At 53.2% G+C, this 22,261-nt stretch overlaps 6 protein-coding genes across 6 annotated transcripts; 2 read left to right on the top strand and 4 right to left on the bottom strand.

The window, feature by feature from the left end:
* Positions 1-1,700: 1,700 nt before the first annotated feature.
* Positions 1,701-4,253, bottom strand: MAM_00170 (ATP-dependent RNA helicase dbp-2; the record flags this gene model as incomplete). Its single annotated transcript, XM_040818970.1, has 7 exons — positions 1,701-1,741; positions 1,804-1,950; positions 2,049-2,138; positions 2,637-2,744; positions 2,808-3,776; positions 3,841-3,983; positions 4,138-4,253. 7 exons carry the CDS (start codon positions 4,251-4,253, stop codon positions 1,701-1,703), a joined length of 1,614 nt encoding a protein of 537 aa, XP_040682234.1.
* Positions 4,254-5,275: 1,022 nt separating this feature from the next.
* On the bottom strand, positions 5,276-7,055 carry MAM_00169 (Pyridine nucleotide-disulfide oxidoreductase, FAD/NAD(P)-binding domain protein; the record flags this gene model as incomplete). Its single annotated transcript, XM_040818969.1, has 3 exons — positions 5,276-5,349; positions 5,431-6,735; positions 6,830-7,055. The coding sequence occupies 3 exons, from the start codon at positions 7,053-7,055 to the stop codon at positions 5,276-5,278; spliced, it is 1,605 nt and encodes a 534-aa protein (XP_040682233.1).
* Positions 7,056-9,751: 2,696 nt separating this feature from the next.
* MAM_00168 (uncharacterized protein) lies at positions 9,752-11,495 on the top strand (the record flags this gene model as incomplete). Its single annotated transcript, XM_040818968.1, has 4 exons — positions 9,752-10,066; positions 10,155-10,584; positions 10,651-10,669; positions 10,730-11,495. 4 exons carry the CDS (start codon positions 9,752-9,754, stop codon positions 11,493-11,495), a joined length of 1,530 nt encoding a protein of 509 aa, XP_040682232.1.
* Positions 11,496-11,765: 270 nt separating this feature from the next.
* MAM_00167 (Phosphomethylpyrimidine kinase type-1) lies at positions 11,766-14,179 on the bottom strand (the record flags this gene model as incomplete). The annotated part of the gene is made up of 11 exons (XM_040818967.1): positions 11,766-11,804; positions 11,865-11,944; positions 12,038-12,253; positions 12,371-12,479; positions 12,555-12,620; positions 12,712-12,862; positions 12,926-13,085; positions 13,176-13,572; positions 13,644-13,726; positions 13,825-14,006; positions 14,130-14,179. 11 exons carry the CDS (start codon positions 14,177-14,179, stop codon positions 11,766-11,768), a joined length of 1,533 nt encoding a protein of 510 aa, XP_040682231.1.
* A 779-nt stretch (positions 14,180-14,958) lies between these two features.
* Positions 14,959-18,999, bottom strand: MAM_00166 (cytosolic regulator Pianissimo; the record flags this gene model as incomplete). Its single annotated transcript, XM_040818966.1, has 2 exons — positions 14,959-16,656; positions 16,717-18,999. 2 exons carry the CDS (start codon positions 18,997-18,999, stop codon positions 14,959-14,961), a joined length of 3,981 nt encoding a protein of 1,326 aa, XP_040682230.1.
* A 1,909-nt stretch (positions 19,000-20,908) lies between these two features.
* MAM_00165 (uricase) lies at positions 20,909-21,930 on the top strand (the record flags this gene model as incomplete). The annotated part of the gene is made up of 2 exons (XM_040818965.1): positions 20,909-21,734; positions 21,824-21,930. 2 exons carry the CDS (start codon positions 20,909-20,911, stop codon positions 21,928-21,930), a joined length of 933 nt encoding a protein of 310 aa, XP_040682229.1.
* Between the last annotated feature and the right edge of the window lie 331 nt (positions 21,931-22,261).

Here is a 22,261-nt window from a genome sequence, read left to right as displayed (position 1 = left end):
CAAGTTGATGCTCCAACAAGTCAAGTGCACCGCGTGGCCCGGACGTGGCAGGATGAATATTCAATATGCTCCCAGGTCTGCAGTGATTGCAAAGACTGCTTGCTGATCACAATACTCCGGCGTCCTCTCCCATGTTGACAACGTCTCTCTACGAACCACCCAGGCAGGCAGGTACCCAGGTGTACTTCTTGCAGTGTTTCTGCTTGGGGGAAAAAAAACGTGCCTCAGCTGATGACGACGGGGTAAAACTTGTCATATCCCATCAAAAACACTCCATTCGTCAATCTGAGCACGGCCTGCCATCCAGCATGCCTAACCTTGACTGTTGCCAAGTGCATCCAAGGCCGCAACTGGAACGAAATGTACTTGAAAAAAACGGAGAGAGGGGGGGTTAGCTTTTTATTTCATCATCAGGGCGGCCTTCTCCAAGGCCCCCCCCCCCGTTCTTTTCCCCCTTGGTCGGTGGTGCCCGTCGTACCGGCATCTGATCATTGAATAGCATGGTCATGGTCTGCTCCGTAGCTGGATGCCATGCAACTACCTAGCTGTTCTCCGTAGGCTGACCGGACAAAAAAGTCAGACGCAGGAGAAGCCTCGTCCCAAGGACACGGAAAGGAAGGTTGGCAATGAGGTCTAGACGCGGCCACCGGCTCAACCTTTTCTTTCGACACACACAAACCAGGCCGTAGCTGTTTGTCCTCGTCTGCGCCGAGAAGAGCATGACGATGACGACGCACCACGCAAAACGCACCCGGCAAGCCTGCTGCTGCCGCCCCCCGTGTTTCATCATCAGGTTGCGGCAGTCGTCTAGCCGTGACGCGACTTGCGTTACGCGAACGTGAAAGCATGCGCGCCGACAGCCATGGGCGCAACACCGTCCGGTTGCTTGACATCATTCCTTGGTTCCGTGGTTCCTTGGTTGGACGGTGGCAATTTGTCGACGGGCAATGCCGGCGCTGCTTGATCCCTCGAGATATCATCAGACCGGCTGCACACGTCCGCACCCTGCTCAACTCGGAGCAGTCAGTCATCGAATCAATATCCTCCCTCCTGGTTCTTGGTCGTCCACTGCGTCTCCTGGCTCATGTGTTTGTTGGGCAGACGGCTTTGCCTCAGTCTCAGCGTCAAAAAAATACGACTCAACTTTGATAAAAACTACAATCCTCTACGCACAATCAGTCGCGGGCCAGCGTCCAACGCCCACGAGACTGTTTGTTGCCTGCGTCGTGGTTTGGCCGTGACGCTTTCCTGACCAAAACTTCCGTCGACGTGCATGTGCAGCCAGTAAGCCCTTGACGGCCTAGTTGGTCCTCGACACCCATGCCAATCTTGAAATAACTAGTCCGTACGAGAGCCAACACGTCGTAGATAAGCAGCACTTGTGCTAGGACCGGGACCCAGGCGGGTGCTACTACTTGTCCTACCAAACTCGGCAGTCACGGATGATGAGAAACCGATGAGATTCGACAACTATTTTGATAATTGCGCACCATTATCGCGCCAGGTCTAACTGGGAAAAAAAAAAAAGAAAAAAGAAAAAGGGAAGAAGCAAAAAGAAGAGACATCCCTTATACCTTCTATCAAACGCCGTTACATGTACCGTGTACTTTTCTTTTCAATTTCTTTTCATACTTGAGCCGGGCTACCTGGCCACTGAGCTGGCAAACATCTCTGAGCCATTTTGTAGACGACAAGTCACCTCACCACCTTCGGTTTCCCAGGGGTTGGCTGTTGGCGTTGGCTGAGACAAGGCAGGTCAGCTCGTGGTGAAGTTTGCATGACTTCAGTATCGTCGATACCCACCTCTACCGCCACCTCGTCCGCGTCCCCAGCCTCCATATCGATGGCCTCCTCCTCCGCCACCAAAACGGGCCATCTCGGCGAGGCGCGGGTCAATCTTTTGCTTGGCCTCCTGCAGGACATTGACGAGCTCACGAGCCTGCTTCTGATCTGTGGTTTGACATGGTTAGCCGATGAGTGGCCGTGAGGGATAGAGGAATGTGACTTGCTGTCAGTGGTGAAGAACGTGATGGCCGTTCCCTTGGCACCAGCTCTGCCGGTACGGCCAATTCGGTGGATGTAGTCCTCCGAATTGTTGGGGTAGTCGTAGTTCAACACATGGGTGATGTTGCGAACATCTTTTCCATCAGTCAAGGTTAGCAGGCGAAAACGAGGATGTGTATAGCAACGTTCCAGCGCAATGTGCGTCGGCGATGGTTCAGAATCAAAGCCATCTAAACATTCACTCCTTGGAGAAACCAGGGCAATCCAATTGGGTGCGACAATGCCATCCATCCTTTTTGGGGAACTTGTGGATTCCGTAACCGGGTCCTCGGGCCAGGGAGCCTTGGGAGACAGCTTGAAGAAATCAAGAGATGCCAACTTCTACGCCAGTACCACGGTGGAGAATGGGGTACGCGGGCAGAAATACGAGTATAGCAGAGGGAAGGCTACACAGCGGATCAAGACTCGACGGATTGAGAGACCAGGCGGACACGGTTTACATCAGGCACGCTCGCGCAATTAAGATATGGCCCCTAGATGTAAAGAGTAAAATACAGCAAATGCGTTGCTGGAAGTTGCCAATGGGAAAGATGGTAGGGGGAAAGGCGTTGGACGGGGATGATGATACTAACCAATACCACGTGATGCTACGTCTGTGGCCACCATGATGGGGCTCTTTCCCGTCTTGAACTGGTCGAGAACCCAGTCACGTTCGTTTTGCTGCTTGTCGCCATGAATAGCTTTGGTCGGGAGCAGTTAGCGACTGTCGGGGGGATACAGCGTTTGGCGGAATGAACACATACAGAGCGCTGGCCAGCCGTCTTGGCGGAGGAATCGCGTGATGTCATCGGCAACTCGCTTTGTTCCCACAAAGATGAGAACCTTGTTCTCTTTGCTTTCCATGACCTGCTCAAGATGCTTGATCATGCGATCGCGCTTTTCCATGTCCGAGACAACCTCCACAATCTGCGTGATTCGGTGGTTGGCGGATAGGTCCATGGAGCCAATGTTGACCTGGATAAAGTCGGTCTGGAAATCAGCAGCCATGGCTCGTACCTCCTTTGGCCATGTCGCGGAATACATGAGCGTCTGTCGGTCAGGCCGAATCTGCTCAATGATCTTTCGAATCTGGGGCTCGAAACCCATGTCAAGCATGCGATCCGCTTCGTCAAGAACGAGATAAGTGACACGTCGCAGATTTGTTTTCCCAGCCTCCAACATGTCGATCAAACGGCCAGGAGTGGCGATGCAGACTTCGACGCCTCGGGAGAGATCACGAATCTGAGGACCCTTGGGGACGCCGCCATAAACGCAGGTATTGCGAATACGCGAGGAGCGACCAAATTTGGTGATTTCTTGCTGAATCTGGACAGCAAGTTCACGTGTCGGGGCCAGGACGAGGACAATGGGACCATCTCCGGGGGCCAAGAGGGGCTGGGCGTTGATGTGAACGATTGCGGGAAGACAGTAGGTCAAGGTCTTTCCTGAACCCGTTTCGGCAATACCGACAACGTCGCGTCCAGAAAGAGCCATTGGCCATCCCTGTGACTGAATGGCAGTAGGAGCCGGGAAGCCCTGGGCCTTGACCTCTTCCAAGACGTAGCGCGGAAATCCAGCCTCGTCAAAGGTTTCAACAGGCTTAGGCACATCTCGTCCTGCAATGGTCATCTGATGTTTCCGACGGAAAGCTTCGACCTCTGCAGGGGATCTGTTGGCGACTTCCGGCATCTCTTTGTAGAATGATTTTTCGAACTTGGGCAAGGTAGCGAGGTCTAGAGGATCGTTAATACTCTTCGATGCGTGCCCCTGATGGCAAGGAACCTGGGCAATACACACCCCAATTTTGCTTCTGTAAACCAGCACCGAGGTTGCCCATGCGGTCGCCGCCGCCGCCACCGTAGCCGCCATGGCCACCACCATAGCCGCCGCCGAAGCCGTTGCCGTGGCCGTGAGAGCCATTGCTGTAGCCATTAGATCGTCTAGGGCTGCCTTGTTAGAGATGCACTCTGCCAGAATGGCGGGAGTTGGTCAGCTGGGCATGGCGCGATTGCCGACGCACTTGGAATAACGTCCAGTGCAGCCTGGTGACAATTGCTGGGCAATGCTCAGTCGCCTTGGGAGGTCCAAACTCACCCTCCACCGTAGCCGCCGCCATATCCATTTCGATCTCCTCTGTCGCTTCTGTCGCGACCGTAGCCTCCGTGACCACCACCATAGCCACCACCGCGACCGCCACCGTAGTTGGACATGTTGGCGTGCTTTGTCGGCTTGGGTCAAGACCGGTACTACCTTGGAAATGAGGGATGTGAGAGCGGAAATGTTGCAGCTTGTCAAAGAAGAATCACAGGCTTCAAATCCGGATGAACGGATCCGTCTTGCAGGGCGATGGGGTAAGGTAAGTGGGCAAGTCGAGAAAAGTGAGTTGCCGCCGTTGTGCAGAGTTTGAAAGGGGAGAGTCTGGCTGGCCGACTCGCGCCTGGACCTAAATTTTTTTTCCTTCTTCCGTTCCGTTTCTGCTGGCCCCTTCCCATTTTTTTCACTAATACTAGTAACTAATCGGCGACGCTAGTACTCCGTACGGAGTACTGAACGGCTCGCCCACTAGAGTGTGTGGGTCTCTCAACACTATTGGTCACCTTCTGCTTAGGTAATAGTTAGTATCCGGTGAACACCTTGACTTGCGCTTTGGGCTTTGCACCCGGAGAGCAGAAGAGAATGGAATAACGTCCGTTTATCAGTGCAGCTATTCTGTCTACCACTCCTGTCTTGTTGGACTTCCTAGAAATCGAACATTTGGCCTTGATGGTTGATTGCATGACACCAATAGGTTCCTCGCTGCCACTGAATACGGCAAATGACTCGTATTCCTGCAAAGACTCTTTCTTCTCCACCGACTCGGTAGGAATATAGACGAGCCGTTTATACACTCGGGTAGTATTACTACTTACTACATTGGTGTCCAGCGCGGCAGGCACAAAGAACGCAGGAGCATGAAGCCGTAGACCCAAACCACGTTGCAAAGGCCTCCATGCCATCATGGGGTGCCAGTCTGTCCGACCACCAGGTGAGATTGCTTGTAGATTGAACTACACAGAAAGCGAATCTATTTAGACTTGAAGAAAATTTTTTAACACCCTTTCTATATGTCCTTGGACGTCCGGCGTTTTACTCTGGTAATTATGTATCATGTTCCCTTTCTGATTCGCAACGACACTGTGGCACCACGTACACAGCGCTCCCTCATGAATTTCCCAGTTTTGCTGTCCCCCATCTACTCTCGTGACACGTCGCGGCCGAATGCCTTGGACTTGAGCCAATCCAAGATGACCAGGACTCGATTGCGAGCTGTTTTGCCAAACAGTCAGTTACTGGCACTAGAGACAAAGAAGCAGGAAGGGATCAAGGCCAAGAGGGAAGATGACTTACTGCTAAAGCACATGGAGAGGTAAGCGCTGCGCCAGAAAAGATAGGTCATGCTGCCACCGGTGGCCAAATTTCCGTTCCACCAACTGACGTCAGCGACAGCCTTCTCGCTGCCAATGTAAGCCAAGCTACCTTGATGGCTGTATCTAAAGGGTTTGATGTCCTTGATCCTGCGCAGCTGTTTCTCCAGACTCTCAATCTCCTGTGCGGCCTTGGCCGAATCACCGCCCTGGAGATTCATCTTGGAACTAAGCTCACGAATGCGAGACTCGTAGTTTTCAGTCTTGGCCATGTTGTTGAACAGTCTGCCAAGGAAGTTGCCCTCCTGGGAGGCGACTTGGGCAGTGGGAGCATAGCCGGCGACGGCGCAGTCTCCAATAGCCCAGATATCGCGCGTACCTTGAACAACAAGGTACTCGTTGACGGCCAAGCCCCGACGTGAATCTTTTTGGGCAGGAATCTTGCTCATCAAGTCCTTGATGATTGGCCGAACGGCATTTCCGGTGGCCCAGACTAGGAGGCCGTACGGGATAACAACGCGCTCCTTGTTACCATCAGGGCGACTCACTTCGGCCTCGACTGTCGTGCCCGTGACCCTCTTGACCACGGTCTTTGTCTTGATGTCAATCTTCTCCTCACGGAGCGTGTTTTCGGTGTAGTCGATGAGCTGCTTCGAGAAGGAGGGAAGAACATTAGGGAGGGCCTCAATCAGGGTGACTTTGAAGCGAGGGCTGATTTCAGGAACAAGCTTCTTGATGTCCTCCTCGAAAAAGTCTTGAAGCTCGCCGGCAAACTCAACGCCAGTAGGTCCACCACCGACAACAACCATGTGCATCAACCTTTTAATCTCGTCGCTGGTCTGTCCCTTGAAGGCGGCAGTCTCGACACAGTCCATAATCTTCTTGCGGATCTGCTGGGCGTCGCCAATCTCCTTGAGGAAACAGCTGTGTTCTCGTACACCGGGAATGCCAAAGGTGGCGTTTTCAGCACCGACACCGATGACGAGCATGTCGTAAGGAATCTCGGTCTCAGAGGTGGCGCCCTGGATTTCCGAGTTGTCGACGATTTTGACCACTTTTCGGTCTGGGTCGACCGACGATGCTTCTGCTTCGTAAAACTTGACTGCTGCCTTTTTATGGCGCAGAATGGTTCGGACAGGCTCCATAATGGACCTGTGTTCAATGGTGCCGGTCGTGCACGACGGAAGGAGAGGAGTGAACAAGAAATAGTTTCGGGGCGAAACAACAACCACGTTGTAGTTCTCAGTATTCAACTTCTTGAGCAGGGCGACAGAGCCCCAGCCGGTACCTGGAGAGGATTGAGGTCAGGAACAGTGTGCAGCGTGAGGTGCTCGGGGAGTAGAGGCAAGCAAAGCAGGAAGGGAGGCTCGGATCCGGCTCACCTAAAATGACGAGAGTCTTCTTGGTTGGATCCGGCTCGAACTGTGGTTCCGGGTGGCGATCCTGATAGACGATGTAGCAAGTGTAGCCCACAAGGCCAACGGCGGAGAGGTAGGTGATTCTCCAAGCCCATCTGAAGGTTCTGCGTAGTCTGCTGGGCTTGGGACTGGGCGCTTCGTCGGCATAAGCTCTGCGGAATGCGACTCTGCCAGTTGCGGCGAGCCTCATTGCGACGGTCGGTCTCGCAGCTGATCGCAGGACATGACGTCTAGCTGCCGTTGAGTAGGGTACAGAGAAGGCTCTGGATGCGACGCAGGTTGGCATTGTCAATTGACTTGCTCGACCAAAGGCGGCCAGAGCTCGAGGGGTCGAAGCCATGGCAATCACCGAGGGTCGTGTCGTGGGCTGTGCAGGCGCAGCGGACTGCACACAAAGACTCGATGGCGCCGAGCAGTGAAGAAAACTGGGTAGAAGCCAAGCGAGGATACAGGAGATGGTGGTGATGCGCCGACGGAGAAGAGGGAGAAGATGGCAGAAAGTAGGCGTTGTAGGTCGAGGTGGCTTGGAGGCTGAAAGAGACGCTTGTCTGCATGTGGACTTTGTGGTTTGCTTTTGTCTCCCGCGCGGTCCTCGCAACGACAGGCGTCGGTGACGGCGCCGGTATTGATTGATGCTTATTGTCCTTTTTCTTCGTCTTGAAAAAAAAAAATAAAAAAATATATTGGCCCCCCCCCCCCCCTTTTTCTCGGTCATGAATAAAATAACGCAGATAATAATTTTCGCAAGACCTGGCAGAGAGGCAGCCGGCAGTGACACTGTCTTGCCTGACACGGACAAGATGTCGTAGTATGTTAGGTTCACCACCATTCTCCTTGGCCATTGACCAGCAATCCGGCCATGTGTTCAGAGCCTTGAGAGCCTCAGTAGTCCAGTGCCGTCTGTCCGTCCCATCATGCCTTGTTCCGACATCAGCCGTGATCCCCAAATGCCTGGTTTCCATCTTCGCCTTGGTCACGATCCCCATGGGCCATGGCTGCACCGCTTCCAAGGTTCGGTTCGGTTCTTCCCGTCATTGCCTGTCGCGGCTCTGGCACTCTCGTTAATTGCCGAGGCTCCATTTTGTTCCGACAGCCGGACGTGCGTGGATTTAGGTTTATATAAACATTGGCTGGCCCGATATCGTGCACAGTACGGAGTACGTACCACGTACGTCGTCCTCGCGCTCTGATTTGTCCATGACCAACATGACGTGTGTAAGCTGTGACGTACGTACAGAGACAACCAGGTAATTGGTCAGCATAGTACGGAGTCATCGCGCATGGTCTCGCATGTACACTTCCCAGTCCCTCCGTTCCGGTCCGAGAAACTGTTTCCTCGGCCATTTGCCCATCTACCGGGGAGCGACGGGGGTGATTAGATGAGCTCCCTCTGCGCGGAGCACGCGCAGACCACAGATTGCCCATTGCTCGAGTGGAAAGGATCATCTTGGACACGACATGAGGCACCACCACCTTGCCACACTGTGGACGGGCAAGATTTGAACCCAAGGGCACCCAAAAGCACTTGATCGCGGGAAACTACCAGAAGTACATGCTCAAGTCCCTGCCTACCTAAAGTACCTAGGCACCTATGTGCTGCCCCGGATCGCTCTTGCTACCTAAAGTTGCTTGCCGAGATACTTGATAGTGACTCACCTTCCAGGCTAGGCAGGTGCCCAGGCAGGTTCGGGGTGAGTACTGAAGTACCTACCTGCCTGGGTCCAGACTCCATGCAGCCCTGAAACCTCAATGTGCGGGCGGGAGCCGAATCTGCGACACCACAAGCAACGAACCACCCTCTGCTCACGCAGCCTTTGTCGCAGAACCAAGCCCTCGCTGCATTGATTGAATTACATCACGCCGACCATCCCCTCCATCCTTGCCGTCCTCGCCGTCCTCTCAATCCTTTCCATCCCCCTTCCACGGGTCTCCTGGGCTCCACATATCCGCTCAAATGCCGAACTAGCTCTCGCAGAAAACACAAGAGACCGGGCCGGGCATGAAATCAAGGCCATGCCCAGGGGCAGGCAATGTCGCCTCACCGAACCAAATGTGGTAAAGCCGTCGACACGGACTGGGAGACCCCGGTTGAGCACTCGACACCGCGAGACGATGAGACCTGAAACCTGGCATCATGTCGCTGCTCTGCCACGGACCTGTTGCTCATGGCGCGCTCGTCAAAATGACAGACGGATTGACAGACTAGCTGTCGGAGGTCTCTAAGCATCCCATCAACCGGGCCGTCGCAGATAGACAGATGCTTGGAGCCCCTTGAAATTGGTCATGTGGCAACCGCATGGAGCGTCATTCTCGCCTCGCGACTGTGTTCCTCACAAGTGAGGCTATCGGCCAAACAAACCTGCATGGTTTCCCGCATCGCTGTTTTGTCTGCCTCATCCTTCCCCTCATCTCGTCCAACTGCAATTTTCACCTTTCATCTTTGCAATCAATCCCCTTGCTTATTTACTCCTTGGCTGCTGCCATTATGAATTGCTCGGGCCTCAATCGTGAATTGTAGGTCGGATTGCCCTTCTTGCTGGTCAATGTCATCCTCGGGGCTGGCCCTGTTTCTGCACCACTCGCTCACTTACAAGCTTCCTCCGAATCCACGGGACATCTCTCTCTTTATGGACAGTTTTTCAACACCCTGTTCCTGTTTTCCGGCTCACCTATGAGACAGGATAAATCGACTACCCCCGAGGTGTCAAGAAAGCAATGCAGAGCACCCAATGCAATTTTGTCTTGACGCATCACACATCACCAACCACGCTCCTTATGGATTTTCCCAGCTGCACGAGTGCAGCCGATGATGAAACAGGCCGAGCGGCCAGGCCGTCGAGACTACATCCAAGAGGCAGAAAGGTCACCGGCAGGGCCGATGGAAGAATGGACAATGACGCAGCGCGTGCTACCGAACCTGGCCATGGGCCAAATCGTCTTGATAACAGAGAACATATCCCGAACATCACCGAGCCGCTTGTTGGCGGCACAGTGGATACATTGGATCCTAAAGAGGACGAACAGACGGGTCTGGAGGATATTGATGACGAAAGGCATCAGGAGTTGACGGACCCGAAGACTGCTCCGATTCAAATCCAGCCTGTGTTCACATATTCCAAACCGCCCTCACAGCATTTGCAGGCGTCGCCAACTCCCCCTCCACCACCACTGCCACCTCCGGCAGTCTCAAACCCACAGAACGTAGGTCATCTCCCTATCCCACTGACCAAGCGGGTGCATACCGGAGACAGCAGCGTGCGCCTTGCACACGTTGACTGCCATGGTGCAGAAAGCCTTGTCTGCTGACCTTCATTATCAGCCTAAGCTCACAAGCGTCGTTGTCGACTCTACCCAGTCATCTCCCGATGACACGTCCGATGGCAGCTACAGCTCAAGTGAAGGGTTCAGCACGTTGACACGTTCAAGTGCTTCAACAACTCGACCGACAACCGCCACCGATTGGCCTCCACCTTCACTCACGCCAATAATCACTGCTTCTGCACCTGCGCCGCCTTCTGGAGCAAGAAAAGAAATCGGCTTTCCGCCACCGGCGGACCCTGTCTTGACATTGATGGGACTACTACCCTCAACGACACCGACGAGCCCGATCAGCTCGTCTTACGTATACTCTACGCCAGACCCCAATGCAGCGGCCAAGCATGACAAGGGCAACGTACACCCCAAAGTAGAAATGGCTCTTCTTGCTCTGGGCTCGGTTGGTATGCTGAGAGCTTTCCTCTCCTTGGATGGAATTGGAGGTGCTTTGACTAATATATGAGATGCAGGTGCATCAATTATTATTGCGTTTGTTGGGTGGTTGATCTGGCGGTGTCGCAAACGCCGTCGGGGGACTGACTGTTCTAGGAGTTGGAAACCACATTTCCCCCAGAACACGTCGAGAGACAAACCAAAGTTATTCGTGACGAATGCACTCGCTCACATTCCTGTCCTCAAAGACCGTGTAGCCAATCGGCAGCACCGCTGGACAGACCTTGATCGAGCAGATTTGGGCCCGTCGAGTGAGAAGGCTAACGTGGCCCAGTCACTGGCGACACCACAGCCGCCTCTCACGGGCGTAGCTGTTCAGACTGATTTTGTAAGACAGAGCATGCGCACTGAGGGGCCTCCAAATGGAGCGAGCGTCCACATGCAAAAGATATCCATATCGTCCATTCAGTCTTCGACCCGCAACACTCTGCTCCCTGAAGCTCAATTCCGCAACGGTCGCCTGAGCAACGTGTCCTCCCTCTCATCTGGGTTTGGCGACGGGCATTTCATCATGGACAGCTTGAACAGCAGCGCCAACTTGGCAAGCAACACGGCCTCTGAGACTCCAATCAAGGCACCATGGCCCGTGGCAAGGCGAGAAAGCGTTGGAACTTTGAGCCAGCGACGCGACACCGTGTATACCGAAGCAAGTGAGGACATGCGTCCGCGATTTCGCACTGTCAATTCATGGGTGAGGCAGCAGATGGGACGGATGAAGCGCGTACATGAGCTCAATGAGGCAACAGACGCCCCTCCTGTGCCCTCATTGCCGCCTGAGCAGGACTTTGGTCTCATGATGCCTGACGGAGAAGAGCCTCGGCGGGCAGACTCTGTAATAATAGGATACGGTGTAGCTCGATGATGAATGTAATCTAACATGAAAGAAACAGAGAGTATGACACGTATTGTTCTTGAATCATTTCTTCTTGAAAGAAAAAAGTCCAACTCAAATACACCCACAAATTTATTCAAAATGCATTGATTGCCCCACGATAAGAAACATGCGTAGCGAGAAATTTTCTGCCCATGGTTTTTCTACAGCCACTTCCCATGTTTGTTACACGATGCTGATTTTTTGCATGGAGGGAATGAAACGCGTGCGTGTACATGGATTTAACATCGAAACATCTGCCTATCTGTACGGAAACATTTCCCAGAACCCAATTTCCATCTGCGGGCGAATTAGCAAGATTGGTCAATCACGAAACACAATTGGATTAGAACAACGCACCCTTGTTGCATGAATGAATATGTGAACCAGCTCTTCGATCCGACTCGGTGACTGCAGCCGTATATGCTTTTCCAAAAGCTCTGCATGACAAGTCAGCTGATAGATGTTCCTCACTGTGCAGCCCTCCAGATCCGGAACGCGTGCGTGACTGGGATGACGATGCACAAACTCACCGGACCCTAGCCTGACAGCTTTTGTGTAGTCCTCGGCCAAGTAGTTCTGGATCCACGGCCAGTAGGTATTGCCGCTGCGGCGAGTGAGTTGGTGAGAATGCAGCATATGGGCCACTGCACCGTAGCCGAGCAAGCAGGGGGCCAGAGCCATTTGGAGGGCGAGCCAATCTTCGCTCTGGCCAATGTCCAGCAGGTATCGGGTATACGCCGTACACGCTACATGGTTCCATGAGAGTCCTGGTGTGAGCCTTCTTTTGCCTCTGGTAGTTCTTGTTCTCCAATGAGAGGACAAGGCACAGGAGGAGGATGTTGGGTGTGCAGGGGACTGCGTACCTTGTTTTTCTTCGGTTTTCTGCATTTCTTGCTCTGATATGTCAAAACTTTTGCAGTAATTGACATGTAACTGCGTCTCGCGGATGATGTGGCTGACGATTTCGCTGGCCTTGTATTGGGCCAACGGAGGGGAAGGGAACGTTAGTCACGACGCGTCTTGTTTCGCGATGACGACGGAACTGACCTTGCCGATATTTTGGATATCCTTTGATTTGTAAGCCGCAAGAGCATTTGCTCTTGAAAAGTGAACCTTTTGTCCGAAGTACGCCATGTTAGGTTGTGTGAATGATGCCGATGTTGGCAGGGCACTCAAGTCGGGGATGGAGAAGGGTCTGACGCACCAGGTAAAGATAGTCTTGAACGATGTATCCCTTGAAGGATTCGAGCGGTAGGGTTCCGTCCCCAAGAGCCATTACAAATGGATGGTAGATGAATGTGTTCCAGACGTCTTTAACATCAAGGCGCTGGAGGAGATACTCGAGAAAATGGCCACTATTTTCGGCACGTCAGCGTGCAGTGTAAGAGTTGGGGAAAGGGGGCAACGCGGCGGCTTACGGAGAGAATGGGAGGATTTGGATGGAGTGGAAATGATCGAGTGGCCCGTTGCCCCTGCCCAGCTTTGGTGCACTACTTATACCAGCCTCGACGTATCGACAGGCCGAGCGCACGGCAGAAACGACGTCGGTCCCCTTGGCAAGTCCGGCGGCGATGGCAGCTATACACATGGTCAAAACTTTGACCTTGACACGACTGACATTCCTACATGGAGAGCAGCGCGGAAAAGCCAAGGCTAAGGTTCACTTACAAGCCAGAGAGCAGCCTGTACCATGAGTACTAGTGCTTGGCTGGTAGGGGCTTTGTACCCTGAAGATCTCGCCCTCTGGTCCGACTAAAACGTCTACGACGAGTTGCTTCTCATCCTCTGTTTCGGCGACTTTCATATCTGCTCGTAATGGTAGATGGCCGCCCTTGACAAGTACCCATGCCGGACCAAGAGCTTGGATACGGCGACCAATGGATTCGACATCGGAGACGGAACAAATCTGGTATTCAGCCAGGGCAGAATCGCCGTTTTCCGAGAGGATGAGCATGGCCTCTGGGATGTTGGGCGTGAGGACTGTTGTCAAGGGAAGCAGATGCTTGCAAAGTCCTCGTATGGCCTCGTGCGGAAGCAACTGAGCACCAGATGTCGACACCATCACCTAGTGAAACGGACGGACTGTCTTAGCAAAATCGGCCTCTCTGAAGCGACCGCGGGCCGCGTGACACCTACCGGATCGACCACCAACGACATGATCCTGTGCTTGGCGACTTGCCTCGCAATCATGTCAATGGTCTCTGCGGCAGCAAGCATACCTAGAACAAGTCAACTCGAGATTCCACGAGCTCTTGACTCCCTTCTTCAAGGCAACATGTCGTCATGTTTCCCACAGACCAGTGGTAATTCGACAAACCTGTTTTGACCACATCGACGCCGACGTCTTCTATGCAGGCCTCAATCTGCTGTTGGACAAAAGCTGCCGGGATGACGTGAATCCCCTTGACGCCCGTGGTGTTTTGCGCAGTCAGGGCTGTGGTCGCCGTCATGGCGTAGCAGCCGTGCGCGGCGAGAACTTTTTGATCGGCTTCCAGCCCTCTGCAGAGGCCAGCGTGACGGACGGGAAAGTCAGCTTGGCTCCGTCACGGTCGTGGGGGCATGGGTGGAAGGCGAATCCGAATGTCAGATGTGCCACGAGATTGGAACGAGGGATGAACTCACGCCCCGCCGGAGCAGTCGGAGCCGGCAATAACCAGCACTCTGCCTCCCATCATGAGTCTAGCCGCTTGAGTAACATGAATGTATGGATTTCAATGTTGCCAGCCTCGAGCTGTGAGGACATGTCCCCTTGGCAACGACGTTTGAAACGGGCCGTCGTGTCACGCTGGTGTTGTGATGACCAAAAGAAGTGCCTCCTCCGGTGGGGCGCTTATATATTCCGCAAACCAGAGCAGAAATCGTCTCCTTCCATTTCTGCCGCGGTAGCCGACGGCTCCTAGTAGGGCCTCTTGTCATGGTACGTGACGTGCCAAGGAAAAGAAAAGAAGAATTAAAAATGGAAATAAATGATTCAAGCCGTGTCTTTCTACCCGCCTGATGTAACGCGATGACACCACACTCCCTAAACGCCTCCGTTTTCGACCTCGATGATAACTACATGTGAACCACATGGCGGCTCCAACGAATGAATCCGTCCCATGGCCAGTTTACTCCACGCTGAAAACACATTTCAGACCTCCCCCCTCCCTTCTCCTTTCCTTAAGCTGACTGTATGCTGTCCCATTTCCAAGTATAAGTAAATTGCGAATTGCCATTGTGATATCCATGAGGGCCCTGCCACGCCTCACTTGGCATCTGTACTGCACCCCAATTTTGCTCCCCAAGGAGGATTGCTGCCAAAGGAGGAGACGAAATTCCATGCACAAGAAGCCTGTTTCTTTGGCTCCAGAAATCCCTGTACAGAAGACTCCCCAGCAATGGTGTGAAGCCGGCTGCATCACCCAACAGGCTAGCGATACGTATTGCAGCTCTCTTCGTTCCTTTTTCATTTTCATACCCGCAGTGGTTCTGGCATCAAGTCAGATGGCATCTCTGCAGGCTGGCTGATGCTTCTCTGACGCTCTGTGCGATCATCGCCTGAGCTGCCCTCGCCGTTATCGCATGTCCCTTGTCCACTGCTGGACGCGCTGCTTTCCGTGTCATCGTCGCCAAAGACGATTTGCCGCATGACGTTCTTCTCGAAAAGGTCGATTACCAACCTACGGATACCGAGCCTGTAGTGATTCCATTCCAGTAAGCCCATGACCTTTTTGAAAAATTCCCTACTTCGGAAAGCATTTGGCTTTCTCTGCTTCAACTTCTGCAGCTCCATAAGCGCCTTCTTGTAGAGCACCACGTTGCCGAGGTCGACAATCAGTTCCAGGATCCGGCCGTTAACGTCGTCTTCACTCAACAAAGGGGGCAATTCAGAGAGTTGCAGAGGTGGGCGGGCTTTCTGGATCGGGGGCTGTGTTTGAATAGTCCGTTGCGTATCGGGAATACTTATTGATGCCGCGTTGACGTGTGGCCACGGCACAACGGAAAAGAGCTTGGACAGGTCGTTTGGTATGCAAAGACCGAGTGAAGTGCCCATTGACGTTGTGTTGGCATCCCAACCCTGTTCTGAAAGAATCTCTAGCCCATGCGTGGATCGAGAAATCAACCCCAGCACGAAAAATGCGGTCCCTCGAAGACTCATCACTTCATGTCTTTCGGCGATCTTGACGATTTGCTCAACCACATCACTACATTCCAGGAACGGCGCGCCAAGCTCCATTGACCCTACATTGCCAACAGCCCAGAGGCAACCCTTGACTTTTGTAATCAGCTCAGTGTCCTCTGTTTGCATACTGTGCTCGCGTATCGTCGTAACAAATTCCTCAAAGTGGCCCTTGTCGCGCAAAAGTTTGCAGCCCTCCTGCGTTCTGGTCAATTCTCTGTAGAAATGTGGCGGGACATGACTGTCGTGAAATTCAGTCTCTGGATCCGACTCATCAAAGAGGCTCAAGCGATGACTATTGTCATCCGGATCAGCCAAAAATGCCCGAGCTAGGCCCGCCTCGATGACGGCGACATATGAATCATTTCGTCCCAAGAACCAGTCGTCCATTTCGTTGCTGATGTAGTCCAATCCGTCCAAGTAATGGTATCCAATAGACGTTGACAGGAAGCGTAGGAGAAGAGGCGCGCCAATTTCTCCCAGGTGATCCAGAGCTGGGCGACATTGAACTATGTACTCCAGGTATACCTTCTTGTTGCAAGCACTTTCTAGTATCTTTACTGCGGTTGAACATACTTCAATCTCTGGGTCGTAGAGCTGCGTTACTAGAAGACGAATTGCCCATTTCGAGTCGCTGATTTCATTGTCGTCACTAATATTGGCCACAGGGCCGATGGTGCATTTGCGCAGGGCGTTTGTGGCATGAATCCGAATGTCTTTGGTTCCGGCGGTGAGCGCCTTGGAAAGTAATATACGAGGATGACCTTGCAAGCTGTAATCAAAGTTGGAAAGAAGTAACTTGATGAGGTCCGGGCGCTGCTTAAAGTCCACGATGTGATACATCATGTTGAACATTCGCCACCTCTCGAGCAGAAGAAGGCCTTTCGGCTCACTGCTCAGAACACCAAGCATGGCAAAGTAACCTCCACAAAGAGTGTCTGTAAGCCGATCCCTAGAAAACATGGGGAACTGAGCAGTGAGCCCGCTTGTCTGAAGAGAAGTTAGAAACAAAAAGAGTGCAAGCGCCAGCGAATGTTGAACTCAACTCACCGGGTCACATTGAGCTAGACACTCGGCAATTTGCCTCAGCAACTTGCTGTCGGCTAGGAACCTGATCCCTTCGAGTGATTGGAGAAGCGAGTGTATCAAGGCGCAGCCAGCCCTAACGTATTTCTGTGTTCCCCTTGTGTTTTTCACCTCCGCAAACTTGTACTTAAACGGTCGATAAAAGCTCATTAGTCTCTTCATAAACTTGGAGGCCTTGACTGCTTCGTCTAGGCGCTTCCCAGTTTGAAGAGGACCATCAATGATTTTCAGAATAATCTCCCAGTTCCACTTCATGTAATTGGAGCTGTTGAGCACGCTGGAATCGATGAGCAGTTGACGAAATGTAGCATCGTCCAGCGCCACAGCAGCGTTGCTCGACCTCGGCTGTTCATCATAGCGCACCAAATTCTGCATGCTGTCGCTGGATGGGAGGCCCCCGGCCATTGATTCCGACGGCGCGCTCCTATACAGTGTTCGACTAACACTGCTAATTTGATAGACGATTCCGGATGCGTTGAAACGATCATTATTGCTAAACTCAGCGGCTGCGGCGAATAGCTCGGGTAGCAGCTGCAAGTCGGCACTCCACGAGGGTGGTAGAAGTCGGCTAGAAAGCTTTAGAACTTCCCCGATGAGCAAGGTCGATTTTCGTTTGAGCATTGGATCTTCTTCGGTCTGCGCCATCTGCAGCAAACTCTGTAGTAGTCCAGCCTTGATGAAGACTGCGAGAAGCAGAGCTGTGTAGTGGTCAACAAAACTTTGCTCGCCAGTATCTTCTTCCAAATCCAATGTTCCACTCCGTCTCCTCACAGCAGACCTCATGTTGGCGACGCGGCCATACGTCGTGAGACGCCTTCCGGCCAAAAAGGTAGCTGCCCACGCTGGAGGTTTGATGCGAAGCAAAGAGAAAAGAAGGTCGAGGACGGTTTCTCGGATACTCTGGCTGGGGAAGAGTATGCTGGCAATAAGTGAGCGAATCGGCCGAAAGTCATACATGCTTAAAGTCATGAGTCCGGACCATGATCTCAAAGCTACAGAAATGGCTCTGGAATTCTGTTTCAAGATGACATCGGCCCCGGCAAGCAGGTCTGTAAAGGCGGTGAAAACAACATCCAGACTATAGCCCGGATTGATGTATTTGCGCCTCTGCGGAGAGTCCAAGAGGAACAGAAAGGCCGAGGTCAAGCTCTCCGGAGACTTGTAGGTACCCTCAGCCAAAGCTTCTGAGAGCGTACCCAAGCCCCCGGACGCTATCAATAGAGCCGGATCTCGAACCAAGATCTCCGCAAGAGTCTCGATACATATAGGCCGCAATCGGTCCATGCTTTGGTCTGTGGCGTGTATCCCCGGGCGTCTATCCTCACCTTGCTCCGCCACAGCGACAATTGTCCGAACAATGGCTCTGGACACTTCTTGAATTCCATACTTTACGTCCAAAAATGCGCGGACGAATTTGAGGGCTTGTTCTCTTTCCACGTCGGCCTTGCGATAGTTACTCAGAGAACTAATGAGAAGTCCATTTAGTATGAGCTGAACCTTGCGACTTGGACCAAAAGGAACGGGGAAACCATACCGTACGACCAGATAATCCGTGTTAAAACTCCGAATCTTCTTGATGGACGCAGAGTCTGAAATGGCATATCTTGCCACACGATAACCGACGGCCACAACTTCTCGACTTTCGCTCAGAAGCATCATTTGCATGCGCAAGCCGAAGATGGACCACACCAAATCATATTTCAGCGCGGGGTGGCGCTTGAATAGATCAACAAGGTGGTTTGCTCTGCTCACATAGTATTCTGGTGTCATGCCTTCCACCTCCAGTGCCTGAAGAAGCTCAGCAAGCGCAAAAGTCGGACTCTCAGCAGCATCGTCGAGGTCTGATCCGGCAGCGGACCGGGCAAGACTGGGAGGTGATCGAGGGCCGTTTGACGGAAATACAGGCTCCTGCGCTCTGTTTCTGGTTGGCGTGGATGGCGGAGGCGCTCTTGTACGTTGGGCCTCGGAGATCTTTTGACGTAGCTCCTTGATCCTCAAATTGCTCGCACTCAACTCAGCTTCGACTCGTTGACGCTGTTCCTTGGTCTGCTTGGCTTTTTTACTATTGAGCGCCTCGAGCATGTTTTCGCTTCCTTCCTTGATCTTCATTTCTCGATTCAGCTTGTCCCGGAGATTCGACAGTGCTTGTTGCAGAGCCGCTTCGGTACCGTCTTCCTCGACCTTGTCCATGATGCTGCCAGTGTACATTGATCCCGCATCCATCCGGCTGCCTGCGCGGCTCGACATAATTTGGCTACGGAGCTCAGAGCTGAAACTACCGGGACCAATGGTAGGGTTGAGACTGCTACCACGAGGAGCAAATGAAATGGCCGAGGCGGCTAAATTCCGACTCGGGATGCCGTTCGGGAGCTGTAGTCCGCTGCCATCGCGATCTATGCTTGTCCGGCCGGTTCCTGCCTGCGAGGAGGTTGGATTGTATTGACTGGGTGCATTATTCTGGGAGGAGGGTTGACCCGGCATGCTTGAGTTGCCCCGACGATGGGTTTAGACAAGGGCAGAGTGTGGACTGGTGGTGGTCTTCCCGCCGACCTGGGCCGAGCCCTGTATTCGGTTTCTGTGCATTCGAATTCGAACCGAAAGCGGATAACGCGATTATTTGCGACAGTTTGGGCTCGTGTGCTGTAATATTGTGTTTATGAATGCTCCGGCATTTGGTGCTCGAGGTTCTGAATAGGGTTGTCTTTGCGTAGGCAAAGGCTACTAGGTGCGAGGTGAAGGTGACGTATACCGGTTGGGACAAGTCGACGGTATTGAGGTCCCATACAACACTCAATCAGTAGGTGCAGTCCCGAGTTCGAGCCGTCAATGCAGATCTAGCCCGTGTACAGTGCTACAATGGATGGGAGAAGCTGTCGCCACCTTGCACATTGAATGGCGGATGGGGAGCTGGGCTCGGTTTTGAAGTCGGGGTTTTGGTTGAAGGCTCCTGGGCGGCGTCTTCGGCACCGTCCTGGTCTTCAGAAGAGCTGCGGCCGTGGTAGCATCGGCCGACGTCTTATGGGAGCAGTTTTGCTTGCGGGGTTCAGAGACTTGCGATTCGATAATCGCTTGTCATGGCTGATTGTCGAAACCGATGGCTGTGAGGAAGTCTTGCGCGGCATCAACGTCTGGACCCGGGAACCGGATGCTAGATCAGGTACGTACTCAGCACCTTGGTAACCAACCCGGGGAGGATGCGCCAATTGCTTTTGGTCGGAGCGCTCCAGCTTAGGGGGAGACACTTGAGACGAGTGGGCACTGGGCGGGGGCAGAGATGTGACCACCCAGTGCCTGGCGCGCCTGGTGTGTGGGTCCGGCGCGGACGTGGAGGAATCGATGTTCAATCTTGTTCTCCTTCCCCAGACTCCGGTTCAAGTGAATCAATCCTACGGCAGCAAGCAAGGGTGGGAAAGAGGCCGCCAGACTCTTGGGGATATCATGTCTGGTACCAAGTACACAGCAGTATCGTACTATGGGTGGCCTGAGGGGCCGCTCAATATTCGTTCAACGTTGGCCGGCACGGGCACCGGGGCAGCATCAGCCTGGTTGAGTCTGGTTTGGTTTTTGTCAAGTTACTTCACTAGTACGCCTCCCTAGGGAACATGTAGAGCGCCCACTTCAGTGCCGTTTCCCAGCCTCGCAACCATCCAAGCAGGTACTCGCAGGTCCTTGGATGTTATGTGGTCAGAGCCGCCGTGGCTTCGATCGCGAGGCTGCGTGGATCTCAGCGCCGCGCATCCCTGGGGTTCGGCGGGTTCCGGCAGCCACCGCGACCACAATCATCAAATGATGCCATTTGATTAACCTGTGTACTGCAAGACTAGAACGGCTAATGTTTGTTTCCAGCCATCAGACTAGACGTGGCTTCGGCCGCCTGCCACTCTTGGCATATTTAAAGCACCACAGGGCAGCACGTACTCCGTAGTCTCTCCCAGAATCCCAAGCCTTGGAGTTTTTGGTCTTGACTCGTTTACCGCCTGCCGAGATAACCATCTGCTTTACACAGCATAGAATTTCCGTTTTTCCGCCTTTGAGCTCTTGGGCTTTGAATTTGAACAACTTCAATCACCGAGTCTCTTGTGCTTGGTCCGAGGTCCTGCCTGTCTGCCTGCTTGCGCCTCCCCTCTCTTCCCCGCCTCGTCGACAATTGCCATCAATGGGACCGGAAATCCTCCTCCCAGTCAGAACCAAGCCCAGGATGCCGTACGTCTCTGCCGCCCGTTATGGAAAGGATAATGTCCGCGTCCTCAAGGTCACTCGCGACCACACCACTGGTCTTCAGACCGTCACCGAGATGACCGTCTGTTGTCTGCTCGAGGGTGACATTGAGACCTCATACACTCAAGCCAATAACGGCGTCGTAGTCGCAACCGACTCCATCAAGAACACCACCTTCATCATTGCCAAGCAGCATCCCGTCAACCCCCCGGAGCTGTATGCTTCTATCCTGGGCAGCCACTTCATTCAAAAGTACAGCCATATCCACACCGCCTACGTCAAGGTCATCACCCATCGATGGATTCGCATGGACGTTGAAGGAAAGCCGCACCCTCATAGCTTCGTCAAGGATGCGGGCGAGACTCGCAACGTCGAGGTCCAGGTGAGCCGCGAGGACGGCATCGTCATCACCAGCTCCATTGTTGGCCTGAGCGTCCTCAAGACCACGGGCTCTGCCTTCCACGGCTTCGTTCGCGACGAGTACACCACTCTCCCCGAGACGTGGGACCGTCTTCTGTCCACCGATGTCGACGCCAGCTGGAGGTGGTCCAAGTTTGCCGACCTCAAGGCCGTAGAGGAGAGCGCGCCCAAGTTTGACAAGGCTTGGGACGATGCTAGGAACATTACCCTCAAGCTCTTTGCTGAGGATAACAGCGCCAGTGTCCAGAACACAATGTACAAAATGTGCGAGCACATCTTGGATGCGGTGCCGGAAACTGAGACGATTGCCTACTCGCTGCCCAACAAGCACAACTTTGAACTTGGTGCGTATAAGCCATCTCCCTCTGATTTCGTCTTCGAGAGTTTCCAAGAACACTGCCATTTTGGAAGACTGACTGGCGGCTTTTGGCAGACCTGAGCTGGCATAATGGTCTGCAAAACACGGGCAAGGACGCCGAGGTTTATGTTCCTCAGACTTGCCCTAATGGTCTCATCAAGTGTGAGGTATCTCGATCTTGAATAGCAGAAGTGATGGCGGCGCTAGGTAAGGCGGCGCTAGGTAAGGCGGCGCAAGATGCGAAATGATAAGATGCCGAGTCGCAATGTTGAAGCTTGCGCGTCGCAATAGATGACAATATCAGGATACTCATTTCTGCACATTCACCAGGCCTTTTGGCACTCGTTACTGGTCTGGAGCAAACGCTACACACATGCAAACTAACAAACGCAATATCGATCGATACGAATGTTGTCGAGTACAAGTTGGCGTTGTTTCTTTCTTCAGTTAGGAAGCGATGCTTTGCTCGCGGGTCCTGGAGTAGTCTGATGGATTCATGGCTTCGGCATAGGG

Source organism: Metarhizium album (assembly GCF_000804445.1).
Source record: "Metarhizium album ARSEF 1941 chromosome Unknown scaffold_1, whole genome shotgun sequence".
Taxonomy (NCBI): domain Eukaryota; kingdom Fungi; phylum Ascomycota; class Sordariomycetes; order Hypocreales; family Clavicipitaceae; genus Metarhizium; species Metarhizium album.
This window is presented reverse-complemented; position numbering and strand designations above follow the sequence as displayed.